Source organism: Leishmania panamensis (genome assembly GCF_000755165.1).
Source record: "Leishmania panamensis strain MHOM/PA/94/PSC-1 chromosome 19 sequence".
Taxonomy (NCBI): Eukaryota; Euglenozoa; class Kinetoplastea; order Trypanosomatida; family Trypanosomatidae; genus Leishmania; species Leishmania panamensis.
Genome location: NC_025864.1, coordinates 606,565 through 626,086, shown reverse-complemented (window position 1 = coordinate 626,086; position 19,522 = coordinate 606,565). Strand labels below are relative to the sequence as shown.

The window sequence follows — 19,522 nt, the reverse complement described above, 5'->3', positions numbered from 1 at the left end:
GGATGAGAACACACGCCGAGGTTGAGTGGATCGGGCAGAGAGAGAGAGAAGGAAGAGGAAAAGGGAGGCAGATGAGAATGAGAGAGTGAAGGGACGGAAGGAAGAACACGCGCGCAAGCTGAGGCGTGGCCTCCACAGACACGCACATGATAAGAGAGAAAGAGCCTTCGGCTGCAAATGTCAGGGCATCGGTCCTGCGCATGAGGGAGCGCCTCCCCCTGTTGTTCCTCTCCTCCCCAGAGGGCACAGCACCATCCTACAGGGAAAGCACAAAGGCCCCTTCGACGGGAGCAGTGGTCGCAGTGAGAAGCGCCACCCACACACGCGAGAGCTCCAAAGGCGGTGGACCCAGACATAACGCACAAGGCCCACCCTCGCCGTGTTACGCTTCTACTCACTTCACTTTAGCAATGCAGCACCGATGAAACAGAGAAGATGAAGAAGAGAAAAAAAAACGAGGAAGAAAAATGTCGAGCGAGAGAGCGGCCGTGCGGGCGGTGGGCGTGGGTGGGTGCGGGCGGCGCGTATGTGCGGGCGCGCACCCACCCACGCCCACCCACCATGGGAGAAGAGAAACAGCTTGGAAAAGAAAAACCTGATAAGATTAGGAATGAGAAACGGCAGGGGGAGAGATGGGCGCACACAGTCAAAGAACATGGTCGACAGAGAGACTCTCAGGCACACAGAGAGAGAGAGAGAAAGAGTGAAGAGATGCGCGAGACCCCTGGTGAGTGGACACGATGAAGCTGCAGTATTTGCCTTAGCTTCATCCAGCACTACTCCCTCCCTACTTCCTTTACCAAGGCACTGCTTTCTCCACCCGTGCTTCGGCACTGCTGTCGGTGCCGATTGCCGCGTGCCCTTGGCGGGTATGCCCTTGAGATCGCCTCCACCTTTCCATTTCCGTAGGGGTCGCCTTCTTTGCACCCGTCCACGTGGAGACACGAAGAGGGCCTACACCTGCGCCCACAGTGCTCTGCTACAGCGGAGGAATTGATGTACTCATCCCCCTCCCTCCCCCCTCATGCGATCTTGGCGCCTTGATAAGGAAGGCACTTGCAGGGATAAGCATGCAAGGGCGCAGTCATCATATGCACAACGCACACAGAGAGGAAAGGGAAGAGAAAATGAGTAAATAAAAACAACCAACGGAGCAGGGAGAGAGACACCTGCGCGCGTGCGCATGTGCGTGCGTGCGTTTGGCGCTGACGGAGGTGTGGGTACCTTCGAAGACGAGAGAAAACGAAAATACAAATTAAAGCAGAAACTCCTTCCACACTGGCGGCTGGAGAGGAGGAAAACACGCAAGAAGGGTGAAAGGCAAAATAGACCAAAGCAAGAGAAAGGGACAGGGATGGGCTTCAGCCTTCACGGGCAACAGCAGATACATACACCCACACACACACACACACACACATGCAACCACGCATGTGTTTCGCGGGAAGGGAGGGAAGTGCGGCGCACCTTCTAGAACCCTAAGTCTAGAGCGTCAACCGTATGTGTTCTCGCCAGAGTACGTGACGTACAAGAACCCGTCCTCATCCTTGTAACGGTTGAAGAGGTCGCTCATGAGGGTGCTGTTGGCCGGCACACTGTCGCCCACAAAGAGAAAGAGCGCCTTCTCAGCTTCCATGGTGATGCGGCGGCGGATGCTCACGAGGAAACCACCAACGGTCGCGTCCGGCGGTACCAAAAACTTACTCTTATCCAGATCAGGTACGGGGGAGTTCTCTGCCTTTTCGCAGATGACGAGAATGCGATCGGGAGCACGCTCGCGAACCTTCTCCGCGTCGCGCAGGCGCGCCTCTAGCGTGTGCGCCTTCTTGTACGAGCCAGCTACCCTGGAAGACATGATGCTGCACTTGTCAATAAACGCGTAGAGCAACAAAGTACTACCAATACGAAAGGGCCGTGTAGGCGCGCGTTTGCGCCCTCTCTTCTGTGTCGTCGTCGTCTTTTCACCCCAATGTGGAGACACGCCGCGGTAATCGTGGGCGCAAACTTAACGAGAAAAAAAACCTCCAAACAGGAGAAAACGAGTGGAAAGCGAGCAAACGAATGAAGGACGTGCGCGGCGTGCGATTGTATGCTGCGTGGCTGCGTTTCATCGCACGAGCGTACGGGAGAGAGGGCGAAGAGATGCGGATGAATTAGAGGGAAGCAAGACACCAGAAGACATGGGGGTGAGCCTCAACGAGGGAGGGTCACGCGCCCAGTCGAAGAGGAGGCGTAGCCATTGGCCGACGCATTCGCCAACGCAGGCCTCACCAGCGGAGGGTTGCAAAGCGTCTCAGATTTGATCTTTTCTTCTTTATAAAGCCACACAAGTGGCCATCAACTGTGAGGGAACTGCGTAGGCGACTGTGGGCGCGCACCGACACCTAGAGGTACGTTACTTCCAAAGGTCGGAGGAGACTTCCTGCCTCGGCGGCCTCGATGGCGAGTCCTCCCACTGCACCTTTTGCGGGCCCACGGGGCGCGGCTCAAAGTTCTGGTACGTCTCCACTTCGTCCCCCTCGTCACCCAGCAGCGCCGCTTCATCCGCAGCCTCCAGCGCAGGGAGTCGCACTCGTCGGAAGATAAAGTTGTGGATGAGCATGCGCACGCTCGTATGCACCACATCGGGACTCAGAGTCACATAGGAAGTGGCCAAGTGGTAGCCAAGCCTCTCCGTGTGCTGGACAACTTGCTGTGTGATGGAGGTGGTGAGAATGTCCGCGGCGCCGTTGGCCACCTTAGTGGTCGCAAAGAAGGCCGCGCGCTCGTTGGTTTGGTAGCACTGCCAGTACGTGGAGGAGAGCTGCTGATTCAGGTCCCGGCGGATCATCTGCGCGAGTTTGCGGAGCTGAAACCCGTCAGCGCCGTAAGTGATAGTCATGGCGTGGCGCTTCACGCCTTGGTCGTGCTGCATGTGGTCACACACCTGCACCACGCATACGTCGGGGAGTTCGATGAGATGAGCCTCCTCCCCCTCCACAGCACCGTCTACAGCCGACGCAGGGAAGGCGTGCGGCATGAGGTCCCAGTACTTCAGGTGATGAACGAGCTCTGCACGCAGCCCCTCATCATTCAAGGGAAGCTGGATGTGGTTGGTGCGTAGAAACCCCAGCACCTTCTCAAACACGTCGGGGTTTGCATCCACAAACACATCCTCGTTCTCTGTAACCTCTGGCGACGGGGATGGAGTGGATGGTGCGATGCTCGTCGATGCCAATCCCTCAAACATCTTGGCAAAGGATGTATCGGGAAAGCGGAGCAGCGTGGAGAGGCGGGTTTGAAAGTAACGCCCTCCAACATTAACCTTGATGATGCGGTTCATGTGTGTTCGCTCTTGGGGCCGATGCACACGCGCACACTCCTGGTGCTCACACATTGAGGACATCGGACGCGCGTGTTGCCAAGCCCAGCGCCGATCGAAGCTCATGGGGCAGAGATAAGAAAGGAAGAGGGGGGGTGCAGTTAAACAGTAAAGATGCAGTACAGCACATGAAGCCAAGCGCGCATAGCTGTCCAAGTGCACGTGGGCAGCGGCGTCACGAGGGGCACACACAGAGAGACACATGCCAGGGAGACAAGGCATGGTGAGGAGAGGAGCACACGCTTCGCACTACAGTGGGTGCGCGAGATGCCAGCACGGCTCAGATGCGTGCTGGCATCAAAGAGGCATGTGGGAAAGTCGGCGCCAAAGTAGTCTGCCCGCCTCTCTCCTTTTCTTCGCTCACTGGGTCACTGGTGTGAAGTCGCTCACAGAAGCGTATTCACCTGTGCGCTGCGACCTTTATGGGGAAAGCATCCAGCTGTGCTGTAGCAACTCCGCAGCAGAAGGCCGACACGCCGGCTCCCAACCCAAACACGCCCCAACAAACCCCAACGCCTCTTTGGAGCACCGTGACAGGGGCGACTGCAGCAAGAGTTGGCACGGCGGCACGTCCTTCGCCTTAGACATGAGATCCAACAAAGCCCAGTAGTTCTCTGAGTAATCGGCCTCCGTCCCTAGAGTGCACCATGGATGCGCCACGTCCCACGTCAGCAGGTTGTAGCAAACGACGCCGAACGCCCAAACGTCGTCGTGAGGGCAGAGAGGCAGTGCGCCATCCACTAGTCTCTCCGGCGCCATGAAGAAGTACGACCCAAGGCACCTGCTAGGCACCGTACCGATCGGGGTCACGCTCTCCAGGTCTCCCAGCACAACGTCGTCCCAGCTTGACGATGAAGTCAAGACATTGCCGAGGCTGACGTCGGCATGTACGTACGTGGACATGCGGTGCAGATGATCGAGTGCCAGGAGGACACGGCGCAGCACGGCTTTGCAGTGCTCCTCTGTGAGGGGAGTCATGGAGGGGGTGAACAGCACATCCCGCAGCGAAGGGCCGTAGCTGCTTAGGAGCCACTGATAGTGGCGCGGGGAGTCGACATGGAGTGCCAGGTACTCGGCGAAGTACTGCGCTCTGTCAGTGCGCCTCGCATCTGCACGAATCCGCCAAAGTCGCTCCGCGACAACGTGCACGCTCTCCGTTACGCAGTCCTCGGTCCACAGATCGACCTCTTTGAGAATCACAATGCGTTGGTGCGGCAGCCACCGAACGCGGCGGAGTCGACTACGCCGGGTGCTCATGCCATCGCCTGCAGTGGTGCGCGGCGCGGCCCCGCCGTCCTGTATTTCCTCGACGTCACAGACATCGTCTAACGAGAAGAAAGGAAAGCCACTCATGCGTGGCGACGCAGATTCGCATCGCGGTGGTCCTTCAAGTACTACGGCGCCACCGTTGAGCGAGAGGCGGCGGCGAAATGTGCTGAAGATACCTGCACGGGGGGTGAATGGGCTACTGAACACGGTGGTCAGCCACCGCCACGCTTGGCCTCGAGTCTGCACGCGAGCACGTTGAAAGAATAGCAAGAGACACGAAAAGAGAGAAGAGAAAGTCATGGGCGATGAGGGTGGAGAGAAAAAAATGGCCAAGCAAAGTAAGGCGAACTGAGACAAGTGAGAGGCGCGAGAGAGGAGGTGAGAAAACGCAACAACCGTCGCAGTCTGCAAGTGTGGATGCGTCAGTAGTCCCGAGGACGCCACGGAGAGAAGTGCACCGCACGCGCTGCCCCCCACCCTCACACACACACGCACACCTGCCCAATCGAGCCGTGCGCACGGCTGGACAGGTGTGCCTCGACACACTGGCATTTGCTCCTTCTTGTCTTCCGTCCTACATAGTGAGGTTTAAGAGGGCGAGAGGCACGGTACCAGGCTAAGGTGCCCAGCCGCTACCCACAAGCGTGCGCGTGGGGTGTTCACTTACTTTTTTATTCGTTCCATTTCAGCCCCTCGCTCAATATTGATCATCGCCTGGCAACGACGTCGCCAGCTTCGCTATTCAGGTCAGAGTACCGTTGCGCGTCAGTGACTGGAACACACAGCTCTGTGTGCACTCTCCTGTCGAGCCGACTCACCCGCTATTTCTTGCTTTTTGGCTGGGGGACGGGATTATATGCAGCGATAATTTCCTCCACGGTGGAGAGATGTGGCCGCTTCGGTGCCCTTTCCTTGATTAGTGTGGCTACACGTCGGATGAGCTCTTGTTTAGTGTCGATGCTGTCCATCACAGCGCTGCGCTGCTGCGTGTCAAAGTCGCTCTTCTTGATGTAGTGCTCGTCCACCGGTGTCTTGATGGAGACCCTAATGCACCCGCGCGGTACCACTGGAAACTTCGTGGTGCTCTGACTCCGCGGGTACGAGCGGGCCGGGTCTACAATGACATCCTTGTAGCCCAAGACCCTAAGTGCATGAAGGATCTCGTCGATCGTCGGGTGCTCGACTCCCTGCGACTTAGTCAGTCGCCGACCTTCGCTGGGTGTCAGGTTGGAGTCGAGGTACTGCGGGTAGATGGTCTGGTACGCCTTCTTGTCGTAGGAGCGCGGCGGCATCTGGGAAAGCCCGGTACGTGGCTGCTGCATCGCTACTACGATAAATACAAATAAGAGGAAGGGGAAGGATGAACGGAGACGGAGGCGATAAAGTGCGCCACGGTGTAGAGTTGAGGGAGGAAAGGGAAGCAAATAAGTGAGGGAGAAGAAGCGCGTGTACGAATGTGCGCAAAGGCTAGAGCGGCAGTGGCGCACCTACGGCACCCTGCGGGGTTCGTGGAGCACACACACACACACACACACACACAACAGGGGAGAGAAAAGGGGAAACCAGACAGTTGAAGCTGCGAGCACACAGCTGGAAAGGCATCGCGTGCCAGATTTCTCTCTGTTTCGCTGTTTCACGACGCTGACGCGCGCGAGAGATTATTGAGAAGACAGGGAGGGTGCGGGAAGCAGGGAGCTGACTACAACCCAATATGCGCCTCTCCACATGGTGAGACGCAGGCGCCCAGATGACACTGCACAACAATGGCACTTAAAGAGCCTGAGCAATCACCCGCACAGATGAGCAACAGTGACAGCTTTCGGCTACGCCGCCCTGTGCAGGACAGAACACACACCCGCACGCGCACAACGCAGCGGGGATGCTCACAAGTCCGTCCTAGGCATGCAGCGGATGCTGATGCACGCTAATTATCCCCCGCCTCCTCCCGCAAAGTGCAGGGACAATTACATCTCCGTCTATGCGTGAGTTGGCCGCACTGCAGAGAGCCTGTCGCTACTAGTCCACATTTCGTGCATCCATACACACTAGCAATAGTCGCTCAGCACCGGGGAGGGAGATCAGCAGATACGGGGGGGGGGGAGAAACGAAAGGGCGATTAAAGAAAAGCAACCAGAAGGCGCACCTCTGCGCGTGTGTGTTGACATCGCCTATCCCTCGCCCTACCCTACGCAGCAGAAACGATGGCAGACATCGCCTCTCTCGTGGTATGGCGTTGCAGCGCTGCGGCTTCAGACGCGTCGACGAAGCGGCGAAGCGCCGCACGCGTCTGCTTCGAAACTGCGGAGCTCGTTCCGGGGCGCGGTCCCACAATTGCCTCGATGTCCTCACGCAGCAACTCCTTCTTCTCGAAGAGCGAATCCGCCAGTTTTCGCAGTACTGCATCGTGTGACTGCAAGAGCGCCTTCACGTGATCAGACGCCGCAGCGACCAGCCGGGCCGCCTCCTCCTCCGCCGTCTTATGCGCCGCCTCGGAGTGTTTTTGGTGCATACGGCCCTCACTGAGTCGCTGCGGCTCGTACGAGAGGAGGCCGACCTGGCGAGACATGCCAAACGCGAGGAACTCACGAATGGCCGTCTGGGTCGCCCGCTGGTAGTCGTCCTGTGCACCAGTGGTGAGGGACTCGTGCTGCGTCATCTCCGCCAGCCGCCCACCCAACATGACGCAAATGTCCGTGAAGAGCGAAAACTCAGTCGGCATGTCCAACACCTCGCGACCAACCTGCTGGGTGAAGCCTCCGGCGGGGCCGCGCGGCGTGATGGAGATCTTGACGACGTCTGTCTGCTCAGGCAGCAGCCACGCCACAAGTGCGTGCCCGCTTTCATGCAGTGCGACCCTTCTCGCAGCATCATCGCTCATGCGGTTGCGGTGCTTCTTGCCGATGAGTACATCGTCAATCGCGGGGAGGAGGTCTATGGCGGTGACGGCGGCTCTGTCTTTGATGGCGGCGCTGAGAGCACCCTCGTTGACGATGGCTGCGATGGTAGCTGGAGACACGCCAGGAGTTAACTCCGCCAGCTTCTTCGAGAGCGTCATGGCATCTTCACAGGTGACACGGCTAAGGTAGTGGTTGAAGAGGTCCTGGCGAGCCTGCTTGTCCGGCATCGGGAGCTCGACCTTGCGGTCAAAACGGCCCTCGCGCAGCAGCGCCTTGTCTATGCTGTCCACAAAGTTCGTAGCCGCGAACACAACGACCGCCTCATTCAACTGCAGTCCATCCAACTCGGACAGAAGCTGATTGATAGTACGATTCTCCTCGCTGCTGAGACCCATCGCACCGCTCCCGCTGCTGCGCGAACCGACGGCGTCGATCTCGTCAATGAAGATGACCGACGGGGCGTCTTTCTTGGCCGCCTCGAAGAGTTCACGTACCCGCCTTGGTCCAGAGCCGGCGTACACCTCGATGAAGTCAGCGCCGCTGCAGCTGTAGAAGGGAACGTTCGCCTCACCAGCCACCGCTTTCGCGAGCAGCGTCTTGCCGGTGCCAGGCACCCCTGTGAGAATACAACCCTTCGGCAGGCGCCCGCCAAGCCGGGTGAAGACGTGCGGGGTCTTTAGGAAGTTGACGTACTGCTGGACCTCCGCCAGTGCCTCTGGCACGCCGATGACGTCGCTAAACTTAGTGTCCTTCACTGACACTTTGAAGTCCTTCTCACCCATTGGGTTCATGGTCTGCCGCATCACCTTCTGCATCTCGCTGAAGAAGCCCCCATCCTTCGGCGTGGCGCCTGACGCCGCCTGAGTGGCAAGGCCCGCGCGTCGACGCATCACTAATGCAATTATGAGCGCCACCGGGAGTGCCATTACAGCAGCACTGCCAATGGCCTGACCTACGGTCGGGTCATGGTTGACCACCTTGCGGCGCTTCTCTGCGTCAAAGAAGCCTCGGAAGTAGGAGGGCCTCTTTGCCTCCGCCGCCCCCTCCTCGCCATTGTTGAGCGCCTCCCGTTGCAGAGGATCCATTCTCAAGAGAGATGGAAAACTACGCAGATGAGCCTGAGTCAGTCCTATCACCGTCAAACCGCGCAGCCGCTTGACACTCCGTAAGAGAGAGAGCGCGCGCACGAAGCCCAGCAGTCGGTACGTGCGGCGACAACAGTACGCATGCGTGCACAGCTACGCCAAAAGAGAAGGGCCTCGTTGATGCAACAAACAAGAAAAGAGGTGCTGGAGAGAGCAAAGTAGAGGACAATGAGAAACCTGACGACTCTGCGGCTGCAACCCGCCTCGATGTTGCAGCTGTCGCCGTAATGGAGTAGTACTTGTGAAGTCGAGTACGTGTACCTTCGTGTCACCACACTGGAGAAAAAGAGGTGTCACCCGGAGCAGCAATCACGCAACGAGATGGGTGAGAAACAGAGAGAGAGAGACGCAAGAGAAGGCACGGGTAATACAGTGCATAGGCAATGAAGAAGTGCGTCGTGCTGGAGGTGAAGGGGCTCTGGTGCGCCCCCACCGCGAAACAAGGCGACGGAAGTGAGGAGCTGAAAGCAAGCGCCGAGTGGGATACGCACATAAGGAGCGGTACGGAGGAAGTACCCACAAGGGGGGGAGCACATGTGACCCGCGTGACCTTTCTTCAACCGCTGTCCCACACTTCCACTTGCACCTTTCGATGCCTCTGGCACACGAACAGACGCCAGTCAAGGTGAAGAGAGGAAGAGAGGAATACGCCATCCCGGCGCGTGCTGCTGCAGAGAGGATGGCGCTCTCTTTTGCACCTGGTTTGCATTCACTTTTGGGGGAGGAAACAACGGCATGTAGCAGTAGGCTAGAAAGATGACGGATTGCAAGCGACGTGCAGCAGAGCGCGCGCGCATACACCATCGAGGGTGAAGAAGAGGCGTCAAAGGAGGGGAGTCTGAGGGAGTATGCAAGAGACGACAACGTGTGCAGAAATTTAGAAGAATGCGATAGAGAGGCTGCCATAGTGTCGCAGCTCACATGCTGGACGCTTTTTGAATCGTCATGGTGACAGTGCGCGTCTCCTGAGCGGCACACCGGGTTGTCCGGGATGTAAGTGGGACGCCTTGATCTGTTCGGAGTGCAACGCGATCAACAAGGCTGCACAGGCGTTGAAGCGCCTCCGCTGCCAATGGGCGTGAGGAGGGCGAAATCTTCTGCCATCCAACCGCGACGTGCAGCGACTGGCACAGCAGATGGGACGGCAGAAGGGAAAACGGTGCTGCCTCACAGAAATCATCAGACTGGTGTACACTGGCGACGTGCATGGGGACGGCTCCTGAGGTGTTGGTGGTATTACAACAGACACTGTCAGCCTCGTCACGCGCTGCCTCTGCACGCGGCAGTCCATCTGGGTAACACACAGCGATCCAGCACTCCGCCGGCGCAGACTTGTCATTCCGTGAAGCAAAGGATTCCATTAGAGACGACAAGCCACCCACCAAAAAAGGCGTCAGTCGACGTGCGTGCCGCTGCGCAGCCGCTGCGCATTGAGCAGCGGAGACCTCTCGTAGGGACACCAGCGACCAGGACGCATCCGTTGCCAAGACCCCTCGAGGCGCTGCCGAAAAAGAGGAAGGTGCGACCCGACGAAAGAGAGGGAAGCGGCCGGAGATGGCTTGTATACGGCAGCGTGGCAGCCCACAGAGCAAGGCCACCGCCTCGCGCGTCACGAAGGTGTCCGGGACGGGGCCCACATCGCTGTCTCCGTAATCACACTCCCCGATGGATGCAAAGTGTCCCTGGCAAAGCACAAGATCCCGTAGCCGCAATGGAAGCTCCACCTGCCATGGCACCACAGTGAGGACAAGAGGGACAACGTTCCACAGAACGCTTACGCCCTCTTCTCCACAGTTGTAGGCCACGTCGCTCTGCTGGCTGCGCAGAACGCCAATGCCCCACCACGTTAGGCGATGTGCCCGCATGCCATCTGTGCGTTGCTCACTGGAATTATCCAAGAGGAGCAACGAGAGAGCCTCTAGTGCAGTGCATGCCGCAGCCTCCTCACGGAGCGCGACGCACGCCTGTGGATCTATAACCACTACGCCATCGCAGCTCCTCAGCTCCTCCGCCAGCTGGTACATGCAATCTCCAATTAAGGGCATAGAATGGGCTCGCCGCCTTTTCGTCTGGCAGGCCTGGGCATCAATGTGACTTGTGCGCTTCACCATTGCCCTTCCCTCTTCATGTGACACTCGGAAGAAGGGTCTAGACGACGGCAACAGTGAAAGCAACTCACCGTGTGACGGACAGTGTCTAATACTCTGAAAATAGACGCGTTGAGATGTCTGTGTGGGTGGGGTGTTGGCAGGCGGATACGAGTGCGTCTCGGTGTATGCACACTCGTCACAGTGGGTGGAGTCAGTTACATGAAAAGATGAAAAGGGAGTCGATAAAGTGGCCAATATGTCAACTTGGTATCGCATAGACATCGTTGAATGAGAACAGCATGGAGACGGAGAGCTTCTCCCTTGGGGACTACGCATCACGGGTCTAGGTGTGACAACGCCTCGGTAGAGGTGAAAGACCCACCGGTGTGCAGAGCGCTGGTAAATACACTGCGTGTGTACACCAATGTACAGACATGAAGGGTCCGACGTCCAGCACAGACACACATCGACAGAGCCTGCAACAAGCAGCCAAAATGGGTCCTCTCGCAGTACCCTGTCCAGCGCCGAGGCCGCCGCCGCCACCAGACAGACGAGCAGCGAACAGTAAATCAGCGGTGCGGCAGAGCGCTAAGCAAAGAAGAGAAAAGGGCCCAAGAGGCATCCACAGCTCACACCTCACGAAGAGAGCGGAGGCGTATGCGAAGAGGGGCCACGGAGGGAGAGATGGGGAGACATGGCAGAAGCATGGCGACATTCAACAAAGACTCCGCATGCACGAGAAGAAGGTGCAGGTGGTGTGCGCAGCTCTGTGACTGAGGGAAGGAAAAGAACAGAGTACCGTACTGCACAAGTCGCTTAGTAATACCCACAGACGAAGCGCAACCAGCGACGTTGCGGCCACCGACTGTCATTTTTATGTCGACGACGTCGCAGCGAAAAAAAAAAACCCGGAAAGTGCGGCCCCCTCACAGAAGAGAGCAAAGTTCGTCCAGCGTCTTACTCACAAACAACAGCCGGTCCAGCTCCGTGTACATATTCCTGAGGTGCTGGTTGAACTCCATGATGTTGCGCGTCGAGCGCATCCATCGGTAGTGCAGAAGACGCATGGCAAAGCAGTAGACCTCACCCAGTCGCTGAATGGCAACGTCGGCGCTCGGATCAAAAATGAAGCAGCACAGCCGCAGACGTGCCGTGCTCGAGGAATATTTGGAGAGGATCGAAGCGCTAAACTGATTCAGCGATGGGTTGATGCCAAGCAGTGTCGAGAGGTACATCGTCACGTTCAGCCCTGCGGCAGCAGCCAGGAAGTCGGGGGCCACGATTGTGCTCCACAGCTGAGGATAATTTTCCACGAGGTACACGAGCTGTAAGAGACCCAGAACGCCGGCTCCACGGAAGTCTGTAGACGGGTCAGTGCCTTGAAACCCCATCTCCTTCCACCGATCACTCACTGAGTGAGCCGTCACCGAGAAGGCCAAGTTTTCCGGCGCAAACATTACTCGGTTATGCCCGTTCCACAAGCGGCCCAGCAGCTCGGCATCGAGCCCTTCCTCTGCGGAGTACGGGCGTCCGTACTGCTCACGAATGCAAGTCAGCATTGCCTCGTGCTGGGGTAAGAGGGAGGGCACAAAGTAGCGGCTGAGCTCGTACGGCACTCGGTCCATTACCTGAAGCAACACGAACCTCGGCGCGCAGAGGAAGGAGCATTCCATCTCCTCCAGCCGATTCGCGCGCAGTTGGTGCAAGCCGACATTGGGGGTCGTGGGGGTAGTGGCGGTGGATCTGTGGTTGAGGTCCTCGGCGTTCGTTAAGCTTGCGTGGTGCGCTGGCTGTGTGCTGGCTGAGCTGTCAGGGTGTGCAGCATCCTTTGTGGCGGTGGATGAGACCGCAGAGGCTGGCGCGCCTTTGCGTTGACGCATTGGGGAACTAAAATACCAAAAAAAAAAAAAAAGGGAGAGGGGCGACGGGAGGCTGAAGGAGGCACACAGGCAACACTGTGGCTGTGCGGATGAGCAACTGAGCAGTCTCTAGTGCGTTTGTTTGGGGTCTTCGTGTTGAATGCTGCCCCTATCGCGCCCTCGGTCTGTGCGTCGAGGTGGTGGAGGTGCTACACTCAGTGCAATACGCACGCGCAACGGTCGGACCGCAAGACGATACCACACAGGCTCGATACAGACAGACGTAGTGGAAGGAGCTTCACGGAAGAGGTTCATCTGAGGGTTGAGCAGGAGAGAGAGAGGGAGATAGGAACGACACACGCCTCAATGTGAGACGCATACGCCCACACGCTCGATGCAGACTCGGGTGAGATCTGCACTACTCTCTTCCGCAAGTGAGAGCAGAGAGAGTCAGCTGGCTGAACTGCGTGCGCCAGATCGATGCCTCTGCGCAAAGCATAAATGAACGCCTCGAGGCACCCCCCCCCAACTTGTGCAACGGCGGTAAACACGCATGCGCGCATATGCGCGGGTGTCCAATGGAGATGGAGATGAAAGACGTTGATCAAGATGAAAGAACGGAAGGGATTTGGGTGTCGCCAAAGCCAAAGCACGTACACTCACATGCACACGCGCACGCACCGATACATGGCCGCAGCTTAAACTGATACTGTGCCTAAAGTGTGGCGTGGTGATTTATCTCGGTCTTAGCGGCTACGTAGAGACGCTCCTTCACTCTTCGTAGGAAGGCCACACCGACAAGCACGAAGAGACACAAATGAGCCCGAAGGCGATGCTCAGCATGTGTAGGGGGGTTCGCCTCGTTTTGCATGCGTGCGCACGCATGCAAAACGAGGCGAACGAGAAACCAGAACACAAGACAACCGAGAAAAGGGGCGAAGGGGAAGAAGAGCACCGGACACCCCAAAGAGGGCAAAACATGCGAACAATAACACTAAAGAAAAAAGAGAGGCGCACGCGTTTGCAAACACACGCCTACACTGGCTGGTGGTGGTGGTGGTATGTCGATGGGGCGCCTCACCGAAGCGATACCGGGGAGGGGGGGTATGGTGTGATGTGAAAATGACGAGGGGGCGTGAAGTGTTTGCCTTGAGGCCTTTAGATCGATTAAGATTACGTTTCGATTTTCTGTTGAGGAAACGCCCTTCGTGCAAGAGCGATGCAGACCAGTCGATAGAGGGGTTCCTGGAGAAGAAAAAGTGAGACAGATCACACACAAGGAGAGGCGGGGAAACAAGAGGGAGGAAGGGAGGGGGGTACTCACTCCCCGGCGCTTGCCAACTCTGTCGACGGCGTTGGTGCTGCTGATTTGACCTCTCTTAGAGGGTGTCGCTCTCTTTCTTTCGATGCAGATGCACATCAAACGCACCGGGCAGCTCGAACAGCACCCAGTCGAAGTCAACAGACATAAACATCTGCTCACCGTCCTCTCTCCACCTTTGATCACCACCACCACCCCTCCGACTTCCGCACACATGCACATCAGCAGCCCTTCTGACCCCATCTTAGAGGGTACGTTGCTGACACCTCTCGCACGACAGGCTCACAGAACACAGCAGAATGAGAGCGAAAAGCGAACGAAGAGGAGAAAGCGGAGGATGGACGCAATGAGAAATCGCGCTCGGAAGAGCGAATGGACTGAACCTCTTGGAGCTGGAGGACTGCAGGGACGCTTTTCTGCGGCCAGGGTGTGGTGCACGACACTGAGTAAGTTAGATACAACGAGGGGCCTCCCGTCATTGATCAAGGCATGTGTGTTTTCAAGTGCCAGCAGCAGCAGCAGCAGTAAGAGAAGTCCCCCGAGGACGGTGCGAGAGGGAAGGAAGGGGAAACCGAGGGAGGAGAGCTGCCTACACGCCCTACATCTTGGCTGCAAACAGTTTCTTCTCGTAGCTGTGGAGCGAGTGCACGCCACCCTCGCCCTGGGCTGTGACGGAGCGGCGGCTGAAAAGCACCTGACCGGCGTACAGCTTCTCTCGAATCGCGTCGAAGCTGATCTCGCCAATGTCCTGTGCGGATTGTTGAAGTCCCTTCGCGATGTAGGCAATGAGCTTCGCGGCAGAGCCCTTATCCACCACGTTGCCAGACACGCCCTGCGCCACCTGCACCACCTCGTTCTCAGAGAGATAGCGCTTGCCGGATTCCTTGCCCTGACTCATCGCCTCCAGGCTACCCATGCCGCGGTACACCTTCAGGCGCACGCCACCCTTGAAGAAGTACTCGCCGGGCGTCTCCGTCGTGCCACTCAGCATGCCGCCGAGCATCGCGCAGTTGGCGCCGATGGCGAGCGCCTTGCAGATGTCGCCGACTTGGCGTAGGCCACCATCAGCGGTACACGGAACGCCGCGGGACGCGCAGTACTGAGCCACCTTGAACACCGCCGTGCCTTGAGGGCGACCGCAAGCGAGCACCTCCTGCGTGATGCAGATGCTGCCGCTGCCCATGCCAATGCGAATACCGTCCGCGCCGGCATCAATGAGATTCTTGGCCTGATCTTGCGTCACCACGTTCCCCGCCACTACCTCGAGGTGCGGATACGTCGACTTAATCCACTTGATGAAGGCGATCTGGTAAATCGTGTTGCCCTGAGAGCTGTCCAGAACCAGCACATCAACGCCGACCTCTGCCAGCGCTGCTACGCGCCGCTTGTCCTCCGGGCGCGTTGAGGTCGCGGCAGCGCAAATGAGACGTCCACTCTTGTCCAGCGTGCTGTGGGGGTAGTCACGCGCGCGGACAGCATCGCGACGGGAGCAGAGGTAGATAATCTCGTCGCTCTCGTTCACAATGGGCAGGTAGCCGTGTCGACTGCGGTTCAGCACGTCCATTGCCTCTTCCAGCTGGATCGGCGCACGCTCCACCGTCATCTTATCACGTCGCGTCATGACCGCCGATACCGGGGTTTCCTTTTTTTTCACGTAGTCGATATCTTTAGTGCACACAATGCCCAGCAGCTTGCCGTGTGGGTCGCCGTTCTCCGTCACAAGGATGCCACTGATGCCCTTACCCTCTTTGATGCGGATGATCTCGCTGATGGGAGTGTTTGGCGTCACCGACTTGGGCTTGGAGATGAACCCGTTACGGTACGCCTTCACCGACTTCACCATCTCCACCTGCCGCTCCACCGTGCAGTTGTTGTGCAGTACACCGACGCCGCCCATGAGCGCCATTGTCTTGGCCATCTCGTTCTCCGTGATGGTGTCCATCGGTGACGACACGATCGGGATGTGGAGACGGATTTGCTTCGTGAACTGGCCAGAGATGTTCACATCGGCAGCGCCAAAGTCAATGAAGCCCGGCAGAATAATAAAGTCATTGTATGTCAGCCCATCGCCCTGAAACAGCTCCTCGGCAGTGCACCCATCCTTGATCGCCTTGATGCGGTAGTTCGCGTTGTTTGCCGCCATTGCATCGATGTCCCCCCCCAGACGCACACACAAGACGGCTGCAGGAAAGATGAATACGCCTTTGGGGAGAGGCTCAAACCGCAACGGGGAAGGCCCAGAGAAAAAAAGAGTGGGATATGGAGGACTTCGAACAAAAACACAGAAAGGAGAAGCGAGAAAATTAAAACAAAGAGCCGCGCAGGATATCGGCGCCACGCTACGCGAAGAAGCAGCTGAACAGGGAGAGAAGACAGGCAAAGCGAGCTGCGCATGTGAACGCGTGTGTGCGTCAGCGTGAGTGGAGGGGCAGCGGCGTGTAAGCATAGGTGTGAAAGCGTACGGCAGAGAGAAAAAAAAGAGCGTCAAAACGTGAGAGTAGTTGAGCACCACTGTCTCCGCCGAAAGTGCCTGCATGCGTTCGCAGATGACAATCACCCAGAGGCGATGTCGCTTAGTCCCTTTCTCCGCCGACGCACAGTACCACAACATGCAGGGGCATTGTGACGCGACATGGTAGAGTGCGAAAAGAACAAGAACGAGAAAATACGATCCACGTTCGCACACCGAGAGAGAGAGCGCAAGACGCCACACCATCGCTCCCTCTCTGAAAAAGGTCAGATTTGTGTAGGTCCGCATGTGGTGCAAGACTTGCCGCTGTCTGGACTTGACTGTCCGCTCCTCTTCACCTCTGCATGAGCTCCAGCGATGTCGTGCTTTTCACTGACTCTGCATGTTTTGTGTGCGCATGAGTATTCGCTTGGATGCCCTTCCGCCACCGCTGCTGCTTCTCCGTAAGCTTAGTAGAAGTGAGCAGCGTACATTGTTCGGTACAGCCGACGGCTCCTGCCTGTTGTGTAGTACGCGACACGCACAGGTGGGGGGGGGGGGGTGAGGTCGTGCGCAGACTTAACAAAACAAAAAGGGGGGAGAAAAGAACGGCAGAGGACTGGGAGAGCCATGCGCAGCCCGCTGCAGTCATCTCCCACACGCGCGCCATAAATGCCACCACCGACCCGACAGCCGTCTTCTATTGAGCAACCCCCTCAAATGAGCCCACGTGCACATTACGGCGAGCAGACACGGCGTGCCATCACGGATGTCTACGTCTCTGATTCTCAGTGTGCCCCGACATCTTCACCTTTCCCTCGGCCAGCAGCCGCGCATTCTTCAGTCCCATACACAGAGAGAGAGAGAGACGCAGACGCAGACGCAGGTGAGTCCAGTGACACACAAAGATGTGAGAGAGGAAGAAAAGGGGGGACTAAAACAAGAGGAGTGAGGAGAAGAGGGAACAACGATGTGGCCACACACACACACACGTACCCAATTTGTAGGGCGTTATCGGTAAGAAACAAGTCAGGAGAGGACTGCATAGCGCGCATATGCAGGCGCATGCGTATCTGGCAGTACAGTGTACTTCCACACTTCTTCCCCACTTCCTCGTCTTGTCGCTACGACAGCAAACCGAGCTTAGTGACCAGTATAACCCGAATACTCTGGTCGAAAGAGGCGCACACGGCGAGCCCCTCCTTCGAACGATTCCAGTCCATCGCGTTGATCGGCTGATCCCCGACCTTCGCCTTGTTCAGCTCCTCCACTGCACCCGCTACCCCGCGCTGCAGTCCATCCCCGTCCTTCAGAGTGCGCTCTGGCGGGTACTTGTAGAGGCACAGTGTCAGCTCGCCGCCGCCGCCACTCAAGAGGATCTCGCGATTCTGGGGCAGCGCGCGAGAGCACCAGACTGTCCCCTCGGATACACGCTCCTCTACATACGCGTAGCCCAGCTTGGGATGCAAGGTGCGCATGTCGTAGCAACGCACCCGACCTTCTAGGGACGATACGATGAGCTTATTCATGGGAATGTCGGGCCGGTCAAACTCCAAATCGCACACGCCGTTGCTCACGTGTATCTCGTGCAGCATCTTCTGCGTGCGAAGGTCAAATATTTTGATGTCACCGTTGTCGTAGCCCGCTGCGACGACGCGCTCGTCCGGGTCAAAGCTGTTCCCCAGTCGCACTGTCCAGCAGTCGCGGGCGCGAGCAGGATCGGCAGGGTTGAGCGACACCACAGGCTTGTTAGACTGGCGAGTGTCCCACACCTTGACAGAGCCGTCTCGACTCCCTGTCGCCACTTCCGGCGGTCCCGAGTAACGTGCACCGTCGATGGCGTTAATGATGCTCTCGTGTGCGTGAGGAATGTGAAACACAGACGCAGCTGTCACATCGCTCAGCGCATTGGAGGCGCTTGCGGGGGTTGAGCTGAGGCGGCTCAGGTCGAGAATCTGCAAGCTGCCGGCAAAGTCGCCACACGCCATCTGACTCGCCGCCGCACCAGCAGCGCTGCCGCTGCTGCTGAAGGAAACGTTGTGCCCAAACGTGCAGCATTTGAGCGGGTGAGGAAGCCGCACCTCGGCCGTCGGCTGCACATCACCGTGGTGCAGTTGATAAAGAGAGAGAGCGCCGTGGTTGTTTGGGTACTGGCCGACCACCGCGAAGGACGCCGTCTGTGGTACCCACTTGACGTCAAACGCTGTGTAGAGCAAACTTTTCTTGACGTGCTGAATGATCTGCTGGCGGCTAAACCGCCTCACGTCGCCTCCAGAACTGGAGGACCCGGAGGTGGACATTGATGACGTGCCGCGGGCACTCAAAGAGAGTGGCTTGACCCCCCCCCTCCTCTCCCGCTCGTGTGGCAGCTGCAGCGACAATGCAAAAGACTCGTAAGTGCAACTCCTGTAGCCTGAGCCGAGTTGTGAATGAACCGCGCTTTGGACAACAGCTGACGTTATCCAGCAGCGCTGGACGCGATACAGAGGAGAATTGGAGAAGCCTTTTGCACTTTTCAAGCCTATTCGAGCCCGTGTGTACTCGAAAAATGTGCGCTGTCAGCAAAGCAGCGGGTTATATGATGGTAGCAGTGGTGGTGGTGGTGCTCCTGCACAGCGGTGCAGTGTGCAAGCAAGGAAGAGAGAGAGGAGAAGTTACGGCGGGTACCTCTCTCTGTGTGTCCGAGAGTGATTTCTTAGGCCATTCAGTTGGTATTCTGACTGGGTCCATGAGACTAGGGAGGGGTATGAGGTGCACGATTGCCCCCTCCTCTGCTGCTTTCACTTTCCTTCACCCCAAAAGAGACCAGTAGGAAGAAGGCCACCAGCGCAACCCGTTCTCTTTTAATCCCACTAAAGGAGAGAGTGTGCGGTCTTGGGAACAGGTGAGGGTACAGCACAACGGAGTGGCACGCGAGAGAGAGAGAGAGAGAGGGGAGGGTCTCTCAATCTCCCCATGTCGCTACGCCTCTCCCTCTACTTCCCCACGCACCCACACATCCCGACTGCGCTTCGGGGGTGCACATGCGCTACATTTCGCACTATGTCGTCTCTTCTTGGCGCCCATTTCGTCTCGCCGTCTTCGTTAAGCGAAGTAGGCGCCAACGGCGCAAGCGGGGGACATCGGCCCATAGA

General features: G+C 57.7%; 9 protein-coding genes across 9 annotated transcripts; all 9 read right to left on the bottom strand.

Annotated features, from left to right (window-relative positions):
- Window positions 1-1,489: 1,489 nt before the first annotated feature.
- ATG8 (ATG8/AUT7/APG8/PAZ2, putative) lies at window positions 1,490-1,852 on the bottom strand (the record flags this gene model as incomplete). Its single annotated transcript, XM_010699843.1, has 1 exon — window positions 1,490-1,852. The coding sequence occupies one exon, from the start codon at window positions 1,850-1,852 to the stop codon at window positions 1,490-1,492; it is 363 nt and encodes a 120-aa protein (XP_010698145.1).
- A 540-nt stretch (window positions 1,853-2,392) lies between these two features.
- LPMP_191500 (potassium voltage-gated channel, putative) lies at window positions 2,393-3,424 on the bottom strand (the record flags this gene model as incomplete). The annotated part of the gene is made up of 1 exon (XM_010699842.1): window positions 2,393-3,424. One exon carries the CDS (start codon window positions 3,422-3,424, stop codon window positions 2,393-2,395), a length of 1,032 nt encoding a protein of 343 aa, XP_010698144.1.
- A 354-nt stretch (window positions 3,425-3,778) lies between these two features.
- LPMP_191490 (protein kinase, putative) lies at window positions 3,779-4,615 on the bottom strand (the record flags this gene model as incomplete). Its single annotated transcript, XM_010699841.1, has 1 exon — window positions 3,779-4,615. The coding sequence occupies one exon, from the start codon at window positions 4,613-4,615 to the stop codon at window positions 3,779-3,781; it is 837 nt and encodes a 278-aa protein (XP_010698143.1).
- Window positions 4,616-5,448: 833 nt separating this feature from the next.
- LPMP_191480 (signal recognition particle, SRP19 subunit, putative) lies at window positions 5,449-5,919 on the bottom strand (the record flags this gene model as incomplete). Its single annotated transcript, XM_010699840.1, has 1 exon — window positions 5,449-5,919. The coding sequence occupies one exon, from the start codon at window positions 5,917-5,919 to the stop codon at window positions 5,449-5,451; it is 471 nt and encodes a 156-aa protein (XP_010698142.1).
- An 893-nt stretch (window positions 5,920-6,812) lies between these two features.
- On the bottom strand, window positions 6,813-8,609 carry LPMP_191470 (ATP-dependent zinc metallopeptidase, putative; the record flags this gene model as incomplete). Its single annotated transcript, XM_010699839.1, has 1 exon — window positions 6,813-8,609. One exon carries the CDS (start codon window positions 8,607-8,609, stop codon window positions 6,813-6,815), a length of 1,797 nt encoding a protein of 598 aa, XP_010698141.1.
- A 977-nt stretch (window positions 8,610-9,586) lies between these two features.
- Window positions 9,587-10,780, bottom strand: LPMP_191460 (hypothetical protein; the record flags this gene model as incomplete). The annotated part of the gene is made up of 1 exon (XM_010699838.1): window positions 9,587-10,780. The coding sequence occupies one exon, from the start codon at window positions 10,778-10,780 to the stop codon at window positions 9,587-9,589; it is 1,194 nt and encodes a 397-aa protein (XP_010698140.1).
- A 905-nt stretch (window positions 10,781-11,685) lies between these two features.
- Window positions 11,686-12,639, bottom strand: LPMP_191450 (engulfment and cell motility (ELMO)-like protein, putative; the record flags this gene model as incomplete). Its single annotated transcript, XM_010699837.1, has 1 exon — window positions 11,686-12,639. The coding sequence occupies one exon, from the start codon at window positions 12,637-12,639 to the stop codon at window positions 11,686-11,688; it is 954 nt and encodes a 317-aa protein (XP_010698139.1).
- A 1,898-nt stretch (window positions 12,640-14,537) lies between these two features.
- LPMP_191440 (inosine-5'-monophosphate dehydrogenase) lies at window positions 14,538-16,082 on the bottom strand (the record flags this gene model as incomplete). The annotated part of the gene is made up of 1 exon (XM_010699836.1): window positions 14,538-16,082. One exon carries the CDS (start codon window positions 16,080-16,082, stop codon window positions 14,538-14,540), a length of 1,545 nt encoding a protein of 514 aa, XP_010698138.1.
- Window positions 16,083-17,512: 1,430 nt separating this feature from the next.
- LPMP_191430 (hypothetical protein) lies at window positions 17,513-18,688 on the bottom strand (the record flags this gene model as incomplete). Its single annotated transcript, XM_010699835.1, has 1 exon — window positions 17,513-18,688. One exon carries the CDS (start codon window positions 18,686-18,688, stop codon window positions 17,513-17,515), a length of 1,176 nt encoding a protein of 391 aa, XP_010698137.1.
- Between the last annotated feature and the right edge of the window lie 834 nt (window positions 18,689-19,522).